Below are 15,694 nucleotides of genomic sequence, written 5' to 3'. Positions count from 1 at the left end.
CTCTGGTCATTTCTTACAGAACAATAATATTCCATAATATTCATATACCACAATTTATTCAGCTATTCTCCAATTGATGGGCACCCACTCAGTTTCCAGTTTCTGGCCACTACAAAGAGGGCTGCCATAAACATTCTTGCACATACAGATATCTTTCCCTTCTTTAAAATCTCTTTGGGATATAAGCCCAATAGTAACACTGCTGGATCAAAGGGTATGCACAGTTTGATAACTTTTTGAGCATAGTTTCAAATTGCTCTCCAGAATGGCTGGATGCATTCACAATTCCACCAACAATGTATCAGTGTCCCTGTTTTCCCACATCCCCTCCAACATTGCGCATATTCAAAATATTAAAAAAAAAACAAACAAGTTCCTAGCATAAGCAATATATGACAGTTAAAAATCTATTGTTGTCCCTCTTCTGTCCTGTGACCCTAACCCAACCAATATCATAATGTCTGTGACCTTTAGCTTTCACTTTCTGAGATACTTTGCCTACTTTTACTTCTTCATTCTTGCACAGTGTGATATATATTTCTTTTTTTCTTGGATCCAGGTCCAAAAGCTACAGGCCATTCTGAAGCCAATGATGTTAAGAAGGCTCAAAGAAGATGTGGAAAAAAACCTAGCTCCCAAACAGGAGACAATAATTGAAGTGGAGTTAACCAACATCCAAAAGAAATATTATCGTGCTATCTTGGAAAAAAACTTTTCCTTCCTTTCCAAAGGAGCAGGTCACACAAATATGCCCAACCTACTTAATACGATGATGGAGCTACGTAAATGCTGTAATCATCCCTATCTTATCAATGGTAAATACTATGCTGGTTTTCTTAATATATACTAGATCTCCAAATTGTGTGAATTGTCTTCAGAGAAACAGGAAATAATTTCTGCCAGGGCACAGAAAATCTTTTTTTTTTCTAGGCACACGTGTGTGTACTCACTTTGTGTGTGTGTGTCTGTCTGTCTGTCTCTCTCTCTCTCTCTTTTCATGTGCTATTTGAATAGTTTTCCTTATATTGTTACTCCTTCTGTTCTCCCAGATAAGGTTATCTTAATGAGAATTTTATTAAATCTTTTCAGCCCTTGTGTACACTATTCTTTAATATTCTTTTAGATGAGGGTTTTTTTTTTTAACTTTGGTGCCATGAAATTGCTTTAAAAAAATGTATAAATTTCAGTATAATTGGTTTTCTTTGGAATCCTATGTGTTACGTTTATGTTACATTTTAGAAGGAATCCATTGGTTTCACCACACTGCCAAAGGGGTATGTGACACAAAAATAGTTTAAAATCTCTGCTTTAATTTCCTGTTGTAACTATACAATTAGAGTTTATAAATTAGAGGTATTTTCCTTGGTCTTGAACTATTTTGTCTTAGAAGTGTTGACTGTAAATTAGGCTTCCTTTTTTACCCTGTTAGCTTCTTGTCTTGACAAAATGTTACATGCTTACTCAGCTCTCAGCTTCAAGGTTTACTCTCTTCACAGGCGCAGAGGAAAAAATCCTAACAGAATTTCGGGAGGCCTGCCATATCATCCCCCATGACTTTCATCTTCAGGCCATGGTCCGCTCAGCTGGTAAGCTGGTTCTCATTGACAAGCTGCTTCCAAAACTCAAGGCTGGTGGCCATAAAGTGCTGATCTTCTCTCAAATGGTTCGCTGCCTGGATATTCTGGAAGATTACTTAATCCAGAGAAGGTGAGAGATATATTAGTCAACAACTCTTGGAATTATAAGATTACTGGTTTGTGTTAGAAATATATTTACTTGGGGCAGCTAGGTGGCACAGTGAATGGAGCACCAGCCCTGAAGTCCTGAGTTCCCGAGTTCAAATTTAACCTCAGACACTTAACATTTTCTAGCTGTGTGACCCTGGGCAAGTCACTTAACCCCAATTGCCTCAGGGGGAAAAAAAGAAAGAAATATATTTCTCTAATTCCAAAGGAATTTTTTTAACCTTTAACTTATTGATGTCATTAGTGCCATACCACAGGGATCTGAGAAGTAGTGATCTTGGATTAAAGAGCACTATCTATATTTATTTTTACCTATTTTAATCTTTTCTTTCTAATTTACTTAGGTACTTATATGAGCGTATTGATGGACGTGTGCGAGGTAACCTTCGGCAGGCTGCTATCGACCGCTTTAGTAAACCTGATTCTGATCGATTTGTCTTTTTACTCTGTACCCGGGCTGGTGGCCTTGGTATCAATCTTACAGCAGCAGACACTTGCATCATCTTTGATTCAGACTGGAACCCACAGAATGATTTACAGGTAATAAGAGTATTGGTTACTTATCACAACTCTAGCTATTGGGATCAAAAGATATAAACTAGCTAGGGATCTCTTATATTAAAGATAGGATACACTTTAAGATTGTCCACTTGGTGAAGACCAAATGACAGGATAAATATCTTCTTAGAAATTGATTGGAGGTGTTAATGGTGAAACTTTGCCTTTTCTCAGATGTTCTAAATGGTTAAGTATTAGTTCATCTTTTGGATATAGTCCTTCTTTAATGAAGGCAGCCTCTTTAATGAGGCAGCAACATATTGTAGACACAGTAATGACATTTGAATTTGGAAAATTTGGGTTCATCTCCTACCTTGGTCATTTACTACCTATGTGTCTTTGGAGCAAGTAGCTTTCCCTATCTAAAACACAGTTTCCCCCTTGCAAAATGGAAATATTTGTATTACCTAACTTACAGAACTGCAAATTTGCACATTTTAAAGTTCTTTATAAATGCAGTTATTACTAATGTCTTTTCCTTCCTGTCTCTTCAACTAGGCCCAAGCACGTTGTCATCGAATAGGACAAAGCAAAGCTGTGAAAGTTTACCGCCTCATCACTCGAAATTCTTATGAGAGGGAGATGTTTGATAAGGCCAGCCTCAAGTTGGGACTGGATAAAGCAGTACTTCAGTCTATGAGTGGTCGGGATGGCAACATCACCGGGGTGAGACCTTTTATCCTACAGATTTCCTACTCACTAGGATAAGAGGGGTACAGAGAAAAGTAATATTCATTGTACATAGGAATTTCAAATTCTCAATTTTTAATTCTAGAGAACTATAATGAGTAAAGAAATTATGGAGTGTCTGTATAGTAGCATGGCCTCATGGATAGAGAGTTGGCATAGAACCCTGGAAGACATGGTTCAAATCCCACCTCTTGTTTCATATTTGCTCTGTGACCCTGAACAAGTCATTTAACCTTAGTGCTGTAAGATATATATACTCTTAAGACTGAGCTATAGAGAAAATGTTAATGTGATGTGTATTGGGAGAGGAAGTTGCTTTACCTCAAAGTCCAAATGCTGGTGAAATCACAAATCCAACCCCTATATATCTTTTCTTATGTATGTTTTAGCATGATAATTTGGAGTATGTGTGTCATTTTTTACTTAATTTTTGCAGATTCAGCAGTTCTCCAAGAAGGAGATTGAGGATCTCTTAAGAAAAGGTGCTTATGCTGCCATTATGGAAGAAGATGATGAAGGTTCCAAATTTTGTGAGGAAGATATTGACCAAATTTTACTAAGACGTACCACTACCATCACCATTGAATCTGAGGGGAAAGGGTCCACCTTTGCTAAGGTGCGTTCTGCCTATGTAAAAAAACTGAAAGTACAGAAACATGGAGAAAGTAATGCCTAGAATTTAAATTTTTCAGTACTTCTGAGATCTTCAATATGAAGAATAAAGTATAAATCCCCCACCTCCCCAAATCTAAGCCGAGAGGCCACATGAGCTGCTATGGTAACAAAATTTCAGTGATGAGCCTCTCTTACCTTAGCTAAGATGATCCTCATATGAATTTATCCCTAAATTCATTTTTAAAAAATTTTCCAATTAATAAGCATTCTCTCTTTGTCTATCTATCTCTTTTCTCTCTCTTCCCCCCTCCTTTTCCTCCTCTTCCTTCTTTCTCCCCTTCTCTCTCTCCTACCCTCTCTTCCTTCTTTATCCTTTCATTGCTACCCCCAAATATGCAATAGATCAACAAGCCAAATTCCCAGTTGGCCATGTCCATAAATGTATGTTGAATCTGTTACCTCTATAAAGAGGTGGGTAGCTTGTATCAGCATCATTAGTCCTTTGGAGTCATGGTTGATCATTGCATTGATCAGTCCTGAGTCTTCTAGCCTCATTTTTTAAGTCTTTCTATCTTGGTAGAACTTGGCAAAGCTTGTGCTTTGCTGACCATTGTTTTGAAAAACTGAAGTTCATCTTCATATCACAGTGAGATATTTAGGTTGTCTTTTTTTTCCTTTTTGGGTTGGGCAAGATACACTTCTAAATAAAATGGCATATACTCCTGCCTTATTTCTTCTCTTCTTTGTATCCTTGTTCAACAGGCTAGCTTTGTTGCTTCAGAAAATAGGACAGATATTTCTCTGGATGATCCTAACTTCTGGCAAAAGTGGGCTAAAAAAGCTGACCTAGACATGGATTTACTCAACAGCAAGGTGAGTTCTTTATTCCCTTGGATGGCAGCAGATGGACCTCTGCATTTTAGGATGCTTTCTCAGTACTGTTTCTTGTTCCATTGAGTCTAGAGAATAATCTAAGAATATGTAGCTATTACTATACATTGTTTCCCCTTGTTAATAGGGACAGGGCATGATGAAAGTTTGGCTCCCTTTTTTTCTTCATGCAGAATAACTTGGTGATTGATACACCAAGAGTGCGTAAGCAGACACGGCACTTTAGCACTCTGAAAGATGATGACCTGGTGGAATTCTCAGATTTGGAAAGTGAGGATGATGAGCGGCCTCGCTCCCGCCGACATGACAGACATCATGCCTATGGACGCACTGACTGCTTCCGAGTGGAAAAGCACCTCTTGGTATATGGGTAAGTGGGTAATCCCCACTTTGCAGCTAAAGGAGGGATGGTACATCTTCACACTATGTGTCTTTCCTCTTCCTGAGTAGAGGAAAACCTTATTCCTTCGAAAGCATAAGATAATAAATGACTCTAAGAGTGGAATGGCTGAGAAATACTCTTGGAGTCTCAGAGATTGTAGCCAATCACAGTAACAATGTATTCTTTAAAACCTTTGTTTCTTATTTGAGGAAATGTATCTGCTTGAACAAGAGGCTCCTTAAAGATGGTTGTGTTTTTTTTTCTTCTGTCTTTGAAGGTGGGGTCGCTGGCGAGATATTCTGTCCCATGGGCGGTTCAAACGAAGAATGACTGAACGGGATGTGGAGACAATCTGCCGTGCCATTCTTGTGTACTGTCTTTTGCACTACCGTGGGGATGAAAACATCAAAGGCTTCATTTGGGACCTGATCAGCCCTGCAGAAAATGGCAAAACAAAAGAACTTCAGAATCATTCAGGTAATCATCAACTTTCTTTTTCTCTCCCTTTTACCTCTCTCATGAGAACATTATTTATTCCACATCTAGGGGGTTTTCTTGGTCCAGGCCTTCCACTGTCTGCCTATTCCTATCAGGTTTATCTATCCCAGTGCCCCGGGGACGCAAAGGGAAGAAAGTGAAGTCCCAGAGTACCTTTGATATCCACAAAGCTGACTGGATCCGGAAATATAATCCCGATACCCTCTTCCAGGATGAAAGTTATAAGAAACACTTGAAACATCAGTGTAACAAGTAAGCACAGGGGGTGTTAAAACTTCTTTGTTCTGGAATCGTAGAGTGGGGGAAATTGCTTTCTGTTTTACAACAGTATTACTAAAGTTAGTATTTTTCTTCTCTAGGGTGTTATTGCGAGTACGCATGTTGTATTATCTGCGGCAGGAGGTTATCGGTGATCAGGCTGAAAAGGTGTTGGGAGGTGCCATTGCTAGGTACAATTTATTCTGTTTCCTGACTCTGAGCATTAAAAGAATGTATTCTACAATTTGTCACTAGAATTTGAGAATTAGAGGGTTTGTTTGGTGAGAGGGGAAATGTAGCCCTCCAGTATAGAGACATCCCAATCTAAAAGAATTTTTAAAATTTCTCCTAGGACACCATTTTTGTTAACTATTATGTGACATGGAGCACTGTTGTATTTTCTCTGTTCCCTCATGCCTTTCTAGTGAGATTGATATATGGTTCCCAGTGGTGGATCAATTGGAGGTTCCAACAAACTGGTGGGATAGTGAAGCTGACAAGTCCTTGCTCATAGGAGTCTTTAAACATGGTATGTGCATCTCCTGAAAAATAAGTCCCATCACCTTTACAATTTCCCTAAGTTCCCTGCTCAGATCTCCTTTGATGAAGACTTCTATCCAATAAGAGCAGGAGAGATTGATCAAGATTCTGATTCATGGGTTTCTGTAATCAATCATTAATAAGGGAGATGGAAAAACAAGAATGCTGGAATGGGAAATTAATCTTATAACTTTGAAAGTCATTTTAACTGTTCCAGAAAACAATGCTTATTAGTGATATAATTTATCCATATTTAAGTATTGATTAAATGTTTTATGGATGAATCTTACCTTTAAAGAAGGGCTACCAGTATCATTAGAATAACTAGAAAATATTTTTCATCCTGTTGCAACTATGGTCAGCCTTAAAAGGTAGAATATTCACACACTCCTCATCATCAGTACATCAATCTGTGTGGCCACACAGGCTTTCTGGAAATTTCTGGTGTGTGTTGAACAATCACTTGTTCTAAATCTTAGAATCTGAGGGTGTATTGGTGGGGGGAAGGAGGGAGAGGGGAGTGAAGCCTGAGGAATGTACAGAGAAAACTGTGTTTCACTTTCATAAATTCCAGGTACTGAGAGTTGAGAATTATCCTTCCAGTCTACTGAATGGAGTCAAGTGAGAATGAGGAGTACTAGAATTTGTTTTTAATTCTATCACTCCTCTCTGGCATGACTAGAGCAATAAGCCATTTAACCCCTCTGTGCCTCTGTTATACCACAAGAGGCTGTTATACCATAGATAAATAATGAAACTTGCTGTTTAGAGGACCTGGATTCAGATCCTACTTCTGCTACTACTTGTGTAACCATTAGCAAATTATTTAAACACTGGACTATAGGAAATCCTCTAAGTCTATAAGTTATAGATAGGTTGCAATCTTTATTATTGGAGAAGGTGCCCACACCAGTGAAATTTAAGTCCTTGCTGTATTGGCATACTTCTTAGTTTAAAGCTTTAAATTAAAAAAAAAAAAATGGAGTAAGGGAACATGGTTTTTCTTCCTATTCTGCAGGATATTGAGAAGTTGAATGAGATTTTGAGCATATGTAGATGTATTTGTAAAGATTTAAAGCATCTGGTCTGAAAGCTTATTCATTCTTATTCCACAAAAATGTATTGAATACCTACTATGTGCAAAGTATATACTAACTAATTTCAGAAGGTGAAGTTTGTAAATCCATAATTCCATGCCTTCTTTATGACTGAGAACAAGTCACTTAATTGCTTTCAGTTCTTCACTTATAAAATAGGGATCCTATTAAAATAATTGTTTAAATCTGTCACTTATCTCCATTTTATCTCTAGCTCTATTTCATGATCCATTGATTCTGAAACAAATATAAAATGCAATAGGAACATTTAATAGAACTAAAATGTTATCTGACAATTCTAACATATATCAACTATGACATCATCATTTTACACTATAGGTAAAGTGTTTTAGATATTTTAATCATAAACACCACAAATTTTATCAGTTAAAATAATCTCATTTCAACAAAGTGAAGTCCATATTGTCTTTAATTTCTGGGCCTTTCTCATTTAGGCTATGAGAAATATAATACAATGAGAGCAGACCCAGCGTTATGTTTTCTGGAAAAGGCTGGCCGGCCAGATGATAAGGCCATTGCAGCAGAGCATCGAGTATTGGACAATTTTTCTGATATCGTAGAAGGGTGAGTGACTTAAGCATCAAGTTTAGGCTTTCTCTTAAATGATAATGTCCCTTTCCTTGACGAATTTGATTATCAGGTCTAAGAAACAGCACAATTATATCTTTTTAGGTGAGCCAAGAGGAGATCTTCATTATCTTTGTAGTTTCCTGAGAGTAGTGTTGTCTTACCACAGGGTGGCAGTCACATAAAGGGTATGGCTATCTTTGTCTAAGTAGGCAGTGAGTGTCAGATTATGATATGAGTGAAAAGTTGTAACAAATTTCCCTTTTAAAAAAATTTTATATGGTCATAGTAATTAAGAGGATAAGTGGTTCTATTCAAAAGATGATAGTTTGTTATCCAACTTTGGGCCAAGCTATGTGGAACTGTCCAGAAGTGAAATGGACTGCCATGGGAAATTGTGAGATCTTTTTTTTTTTATTAGCAGTTTTCAAGAGGATGGAGGAATAGACCCCTTGGAAATGTTATAGCAGAGAATCCTGTTGAGGTACAGCTTAGACCAAAATAACTGATTTTTTTCTAACTCTTGAGTTCTGATCTTAGATAGTTCATGTGTTATATAGTCTCAGCCAAAGAATTTTCTGGTTTCTAGTCATATTCCTATTAATAGTAATATTCATTACATATAGACAATCATTCATTCACTGGATCATGGGCCCCAATGATGAGTTGCCATGCTAATACCGAGTCACCAGGCAGGGTAATATTGCTCTGGGCTGGGTGCCAGTGAGTGTTAACAACACTTCTCACCTGAAGACCTGAGGGGTACATGAAATAATCTTCTTTAGATTTTAACTGTATGGGTATATGACAGTATCATAAACTATATAATGGAAGTTTTAATTGAAATATAATAGTGCTACTCTGTTGGATGGTCAGCAATCCTATGTAATGTTCAAAATTCAAGTGATTTAACATAATTTCTTCTATGTTCCTCAAAAAGAATTGGGTCATTTTTTTTGGTTAAGTTTATCCATCCCTTTTCTTCCAAGTAGTTTGCTATGCTAAACATGAAGAATAATAAAGTCAAATAATAAAACTGACATAGTTGAGGAAGTTGGATAGGGTAGTCACTGAGGTAACTTTTGGCTCTAAATCTATGATACTTTGAAGTGTAGTAGGAGTTAAATATTTAAGAGAGTGATTAACAAGAAAAAAGTAGATGATAACAATTAGTTATGACAAATTTAAATGCCATTCTATTTTGGGAGAATGGGAGGGGGGAGGGGGGCTGTTATACACTAAATAAATTATAGACATGCTTAGTCTTACCTTCTAAGTAGTGGTATTGATTTTTCAGGAAGGGACAGGGCAGGAATGGCCAGTTGTCCAGAGTCTTCTCTACTCTGGATTGATCTTGTATCCTTTAGGCTCAGGTTATGTTATTTTCCCTTCTACTACCTTGGTAAGTTAACAATAGTTGGCCTGTTTTCTGTATCAGCATCAAATTAAGACTGTGGTACCTTATTTTGTACCAAGTGTGTCTTGTTCACTACTCAATAAATTAATTAATCCCCTAGTTTTAGTTCTTTAGGATCTTTGTTTTTTCAGAAGTAGTGGAAACAAAATGCTATTAAATGTTGATGAGTCATTTGACCGACTTTGTTCATCTCAAATAATCTCATCTCTTAGGTGGCTCAAACTGTTGTCTTGAACAAAGGCCTCAGTATCTGAACTTACTCTGTATTCTTGGAATTGTGGGAGCCTGAGGGTTTCTTAAGTGTTTAAGAAAACCAGTGAAGAAAAGAAAAGTATAAAACAGAAGCAGTTTTCTACAATTCACAAATCAAAGGAAAATAAGATCTTGTAGGCCTCTGAAGGTTCTCTAAAGTGATGCAAAACTAAGCTTTTATTTCTAATTAGTGCTTTTTACTGCTCTCCTCCCCTCCCCCAAATGTAATCTAGCATTATCCTCATTAGCTAAAAGAGTAGATGTGAGATTGAGGACAGGATTCAAAAATTAGTTGTTAAAGAACAGATAGAACTAACAGTCTTTATGAAACAAAATAGCTGATATTTCTTTGTTACTTTGCAACTCTGACTTAACTTATTTGCTGAAACAGTACTTGTTCTCCTTTTCTCTGGATATTTCAAGAACAGAGCCAACATCCAAAAGTGAGACTCTGGAATGGAATTGGTTTACTCTTTGTTGCATTTGTGTTTTGCTAGGCTTTCATCCCAGGTTCTTACCAATAAACAAGATAAATAATTCTTCTTGGTGTTTCTCTATGGTTTTAGGGTTGACTTTGATAAGGACTGTGAGGATCCTGAATACAAGCCACTTCAAGGCCCCCCAAAGGACCAAGAGGATGAGGTGAGAAAGAAATCTTTTTCCACACTTAAACTCCCGTGTTTCAGTCCCCTCCTCAAAATTTAAATTGAACCTCTGTGAACTGCATTCCCTTCATTCTCTCCCCCCCTTTTCAGCAAACAGGCAGACAGATGCACATGTGCCTGTGCTTGCATGTGCACACATGTATTCTTTATCACTGGTTTTATGAAAAAAGTTCCATTTTCTTCATCTTCTGTTATGGACCAGTGGGATTTACAATGTTTGTATCTCTGTGGATAGTAATTTCATTGAGTCATTTCATTAATTTCATTCTTACTCCACTTGATGCCCAAGAGGAGCACAGGGAAAATATTTCAGCATTTCAACATCTTCCTTTTACCCCCTTCCCCATTCTCTTGGTGGGATGGGTCTTTTTCTCTAGGGTGACCCTTTGATGATGATGGATGAGGAGATTTCTGTGATTGACAGTGATGAAGGTAACCCGGGTTCCCAAAGTTCAGTTTTTCATGGGGGAAGCTGGGCTAAGGGAGGACAGATTCTAGGGAGTTCTTTCTTCTCTCCTAAGTTGGCTGGGATTGTCTTGGTGTTTGGACTTTTGGTGGGTTGAAACTCAAATCTGTCTCCTTCACCAGCCTTTTCTCCATTCTCTACTTACTCTGCTTTACTTCCCACAGTCCAGGTGACGCAGCAGCCAGGTCATCTCTTCTGGCCTCCAGGCTCAGCCCTGACAGCCAGACTGAGGCGTCTGGTTACTGCCTATCAACGTAGCTACAAACGAGAACAGATGAAGATAGAGGCAGCAGAGCGTGGGGACCGTCGGCGACGACGTTGCGAGGCAGCCTTCAAACTGAAAGAAATTGCACGACGAGAGAAGCAGCAGCGGTAAATCAGGGGAATGACTAAATTGGGCTTATTTCTAATTATTCTGTCATCTCTTAAGTTTCTAAAGGGAAGAATTCTTAAGAAGCTTTAACAAAGAGAGTCTCTTATCTGTTAATAGTTTATAAAGCCCTTGGGATTAATAAACCCATTTTTGAGCATATTATTAGTAATAAAGGAAACCATTGATATGTCAGATTCATTATCAATTAGTTTGTTCTTCTCTGTTTTTAGGTTAGCAATAACTCACTTGTTAATTGGAACTTGTATTTTTTTTTTCCTTCTAATTTACAGATGGACAAGGCGTGAGGAATCAGATTTCTACCGAGTAGTATCAACCTTTGGAGTTGAGTTTGATCCTGACACTCTACACTTCCACTGGGGTCGATTCCGTACATTTGCTCGCCTGGACAAAAAAACTGATGAAAGCCTTACCAAGTACTTCCATGGTTTTGTGGCCATGTGCCGACAAGTGTGCCGTCTGCCCCCTGCTGCTGGAGATGGTAAGTGACTCGAAGACAAAAATCCAATATGATTGGGAAGGAATGATGAAAGAAGTAGCAATTAACTCTTCTTCCCTTGTGTCTCCTTACAGAATCCCCAGACCCTACTCTATTCATTGAACCCATCACAGAGGAGAGGGCCTCACGCACTCTTTTCCGAATTGAGTTGCTTCGACGATTACGGGAACAAGTACTATGCCATCCTTTATTAGAGGACCGGTTGGCTTTGTGCCAACCCCCAGGCCCTGAACTGCCCAAATGGTGGGAACCAGTTCGACATGATGGCGAACTTCTCCGAGGGGCAGCCCGCCATGGGGTGAGCCAAACAGACTGCAATATTATGCAGGACCCAGACTTCTCTTTCCTGGCTGCCCGTATGAATTACATGCAGAGCCAACAGGCAGGGGCACCAGCTCCATCCCTGTCACGCTGTTCTACCCCACTGCTGCACCAACAGTATGCCTCGAGCACTGCCTCACCACTGCCCCTGCGTCCAGATGCTCCTACTGAAAAGCTACCAGAGGAGGCAGCCACCCGTCTCCCAAGCCTGGAGAGTCTGGCCTTAAAACTAGAGCATGAGGCGGTGGCCAAAAACAGGCCAACCTCACAAGACTATGAGCTACGAGTAGCCCCCTCTGATTGCCCCATGGCTTCCCAAAGTGTTCTGCCAGTCAAACTGGAGGATGAAGATGATTCGGATTCTGAACTGGACTTAAGCAAACTGTCACCATCTTCCTCCTCTTCTTCCTCCTCATCCAGCTCCAGCTCTAGCACTGAAGATAGTGAAGATGAAAAGGAAGAGAAGCTGAGTAAGTCATGTTATAGGGGATGTTGGTCCTTTTCCTTTTTTTTCTCTCATTCTTCCCTTTCTTTTTTTTAATCTTCATCTCTCTTGTGATTTTGTATCACCTTTATTTCTGAATATATCCCTTTTTCCTCCCCGACTAATCAAGCCATCATTTGTGACAATTTTTTAAAAAGAGGAAAACAGGGCAGTTCAGTAAAATCAGCCAACACACTTCACTCAGATATATAATATTCTATACCCGTAGTTTCCCATCTCTACAAATAATTTTCCTTCATTTTCTAAATGTCTTATTAGCCAAAATGAAATTTATCTTTTCAGTAATAATGTAATTTCTCTTCCTTCATCTACTCATTTCCCAGGTGCTGATCAGTCCTGTTCCAAGCTCTATGATGAAGAGAGTCTCATGTCCCTCACTATGTCCCAGGATGGATTCCCTAATGAAGATGGAGAGCAAATGACTCCTGAACTGTTGCTACTTCAGGAGAGGCAGAGAGCTTCTGAATGGCCCAAGGTAAAATCAATTTCCAAGCCTAAAGTGAAGAGGAAACTGAGGAAGAGGTGTGAACAGAAATTTTTGCTTGATTTTTGTTTTTCATTGTGGGGATCAGTTTTGCCATTTCTCTAGTGACAGTAGTATAATTTAACTGGGTTTAGGAGGTCGGGAATCTGGGCACTAGCTTCTGTGCCTAAAAGGCTTTCCCTCACAAAGTATCTAAGTTACTACAGAAGATTTGACAGCACTAAATACCTGAATTTACTAAATTCCATCTAGACTAAAACTAATACCAATTCTGTTTCTTCCTGAGCAGGATCGTGTCCTGATAAACCGCATTGACCTCGTCTGCCAGGCTGTCCTCTCAGGGAAATGGCCTTCCAACCGCCGGAACCAAGAAATGGTGACTGGAGGGTCGCTGGGACAAGGCAACCATCTGCTGGATAGTCCTCTGCTGGCTCCAGGAGAATATGGTGATTCACCTGTGCCCACACCTCGAAGTAGTAGTGCAGCTTCAATGGCAGAAGAAGAGGTGACTGCTGTCAGTACTGCTGCAGCCCAGTTCACCAAACTTCGACGGGGCATGGATGAGAAGGAATTTACAGTCCAGATCAAAGATGTGAGCTGAGCACCTTTGGTAAAGGGGAGTAGGGGAATTGATTCTTTGCTTTAACTAAGTTCAATAGCTCAGCCAAGATGTTGAGCTGATTTAACAGATTTTAGAATTGAAAAACCAAAGAAATTGGAGGTCATTTGGGAAGGGCAAGCTAAAAGTTCATTAATTATCTTCTCTAAGAAATGGGTAGAAACTATTATTTAAGAAAATCTTGATAAGAAAAAGATAGTTGTTAATGGCTCAAGCATTAAATCAATTATTAGAAAGCTGTAATTGTTAAAATAATTTAGCATTTCATATTTGCAGAAGTATATATTTCTTCTTTTAAGCTAAAAGAATCATTTTAATTAGGTTGGCTTTTTTATATAATACAGAGAGAAATTGATATGTGCCTCTATGATGAATTGCCATGCTAATACCGAAGCACTAGGTAGGGCAGTGATGCTCTGCGCTGGGTGCTACTGAGTTAAGCTTCACTTCTCTTGTAGACATCTGAGGGGCACATTGTCAAGAGAGAGATTTCTGAGGAAAGAAAGGTGTGAAAGTTTTATGTTACATTCCTAATAACCAATCAGGTAGCCTCCCTTTTCTTAGTTATTAAGACATAGAGTGATACAGAATTCAACGTTCATCAGGGCTTAGTGTTTAGTTTGAAGACATGTGCTATATTATGTCATGGGTGCCTAATGTGTCTCCTAGGAAGAAGGACTGAAGTTGACGTTCCAGAAGCACAAGTTGATGGCCAATGGAATGCTAGGAGATGGACATCCATTGTTCCATAAGAAGAAGGGGAGCCGAAAAAAGCTAGTGGAGGTGAGTGGACTTCGGACTCTATTTGGATAATACAGTGAGGTCTCTTGGGTCTTTCTTCTAATGCATTAGATGGGGGATGGTTTAGTAACATATAAAATGAATTCTTCGTTTTATGGATACAATTGTCTTTCTTCCAAATAAGAATATGTACTCATGAGTTGGATTCTGAGTTTGCAGCTGGAGGTGGAGTGTATGGAAGAGCCTCATCACCTTGATGTAGACTTGGAAGCCCGAATTCCTGTCATCAATAAGGTCGATGGCACTTTGCTGGTGGGTGAAGATGCCCCTCGTCGGGCTGAACTGGAGATGTGGTTACAAGGTCATCCAGAATTTGCTGTTGATCCTCGGTTTCTTGCTGTAAGTGATCATTTAAAATCATTCCCTCTGCATGAGAAAGATAAGGCATGCCAGAAACAAATTTGTATTTTCCCTAATATAACCTCATCCCTTTTTTGAGGAAGACACTTAGTGGTACTATTCTACTTATTCCTTTCTAGTTATGAGCCACCCTACCTAGTACTTTAGAGAAATCTTTGATCCTTTAAGATAATTGGCTCTGTGTTTCTGCTTCAGTATATGGAAGATCACCGAAAACAGAAATGGCTCAGATGTAAAAAACCCAATAAGACAGAGATGGGTTGTTTGGGAATAGAACAAGTGCAAACAGTCAATTCTCGGAATGGAAAGAAGGTGAGACCTATTTAGTAATAGCCTATTTTTCCACCGGACTCTTTTTAGGCCAAGTTTCCAAGTTTCTTTATTAACATAGTTCCTATTTTATTTAATAATCTGTTCCTCAACACAAATTTTCTGAGGATAAGTATCTCCCCTCTTCTTGTTCCTTTTTTGGTCCAGACCTATGATTTCATTGTTCTAGAGATCCTAGTTAGGAAAAACTCAATACTAATGCAATTCTGCAACTATATATTCAAACAGCATCTACTATGTGCCAAGCCCTGGGAATAAAGATAATAATGAAACAATCTCAGCCTTCAAAGAACTTATAATGTATCAGAGAAAACATAATGACCCATATAAGTGTATACAAAGTAATTTGGGGGACAAGGAAAAACACTCATTACTCAAGCATCAGAAAAGACCTCATGTAGTGATGTAGCACTTGAGCAGAACTTGAACAAAATTCAGAGAGGCCCATTGAGAAAAAAATACATTCTCAGGCAAAGGAAGCAGCCTATGCAAAAGCATAGAGATGGTATGTGAAATTTTTCTGTAAGAGAGACTATAAGACTGTCAGTTTGACTGGACCAGAAGATACTGTAATGTGTAAAATGAAGGAGACAGTTTGTGAAAGAATTCAGATGTTAATCAGAGGAGTTTTATTTCACTATAGACATAAGATGGATCTTCTTGAACATTGTAATATGGTCAAACCTCTGTTTAAGCAGCATTATTTTTGCATTACTACAAGA

The 15,694-nt window shown here is 38.7% G+C and overlaps 1 protein-coding gene and 2 non-coding genes across 6 annotated transcripts in view; all 3 read left to right on the top strand.

The window, feature by feature from the left end:
- CHD8 (chromodomain helicase DNA binding protein 8) overlaps window positions 1-15,694 on the top strand; it is a 61,187-nt gene that overhangs the window by 41,059 nt on the left and 4,434 nt on the right. For 2 of the 4 annotated variants that reach the window (XM_051980408.1, XM_051980409.1), the window contains exons 16-37: window positions 560-815; window positions 1,497-1,707; window positions 2,090-2,285; window positions 2,802-2,969; window positions 3,430-3,609; window positions 4,371-4,481; window positions 4,673-4,869; window positions 5,159-5,358; window positions 5,475-5,631; window positions 5,739-5,828; window positions 6,063-6,166; window positions 7,730-7,859; window positions 10,098-10,173; window positions 10,574-10,628; window positions 10,827-11,034; window positions 11,326-11,534; window positions 11,627-12,343; window positions 12,702-12,853; window positions 13,152-13,454; window positions 14,151-14,264; window positions 14,442-14,621; window positions 14,838-14,954. In XM_051980408.1, coding sequence (XP_051836368.1) covers window positions 560-815; window positions 1,497-1,707; window positions 2,090-2,285; window positions 2,802-2,969; window positions 3,430-3,609; window positions 4,371-4,481; window positions 4,673-4,869; window positions 5,159-5,358; window positions 5,475-5,631; window positions 5,739-5,828; window positions 6,063-6,166; window positions 7,730-7,859; window positions 10,098-10,173; window positions 10,574-10,628; window positions 10,827-11,034; window positions 11,326-11,534; window positions 11,627-12,343; window positions 12,702-12,853; window positions 13,152-13,454; window positions 14,151-14,264; window positions 14,442-14,621; window positions 14,838-14,954 — 4,131 coding nt within the window. The remainder of the gene's footprint in view (window positions 1-559; window positions 816-1,496; window positions 1,708-2,089; window positions 2,286-2,801; window positions 2,970-3,429; window positions 3,610-4,370; window positions 4,482-4,672; window positions 4,870-5,158; window positions 5,359-5,474; window positions 5,632-5,738; window positions 5,829-6,062; window positions 6,167-7,729; window positions 7,860-10,097; window positions 10,174-10,573; window positions 10,629-10,826; window positions 11,035-11,325; window positions 11,535-11,626; window positions 12,344-12,701; window positions 12,854-13,151; window positions 13,455-14,150; window positions 14,265-14,441; window positions 14,622-14,837; window positions 14,955-15,694) is intronic. The other 2 variants (XM_051980410.1, XM_051980411.1) reach the window with 2 other exon arrangements.
- LOC127552663 (small nucleolar RNA U6-53/MBII-28) lies at window positions 8,516-8,626 on the top strand. Its single transcript, XR_007951518.1, has one exon. It is a non-coding gene; the product is annotated as a small nucleolar RNA U6-53/MBII-28 (small nucleolar RNA).
- LOC127552664 (small nucleolar RNA U6-53/MBII-28) lies at window positions 13,843-13,952 on the top strand. The gene has a single exon (XR_007951519.1). It is a non-coding gene; the product is annotated as a small nucleolar RNA U6-53/MBII-28 (small nucleolar RNA).

Source organism: Antechinus flavipes, chromosome 2, assembly GCF_016432865.1.
Source record: "Antechinus flavipes isolate AdamAnt ecotype Samford, QLD, Australia chromosome 2, AdamAnt_v2, whole genome shotgun sequence".
Lineage (NCBI taxonomy): Eukaryota > Metazoa > Chordata > Mammalia > Dasyuromorphia > Dasyuridae > Antechinus > Antechinus flavipes.
Note: the sequence above shows the minus strand (reverse complement) of the source record. Positions and strands in the feature narration are given on the sequence as shown.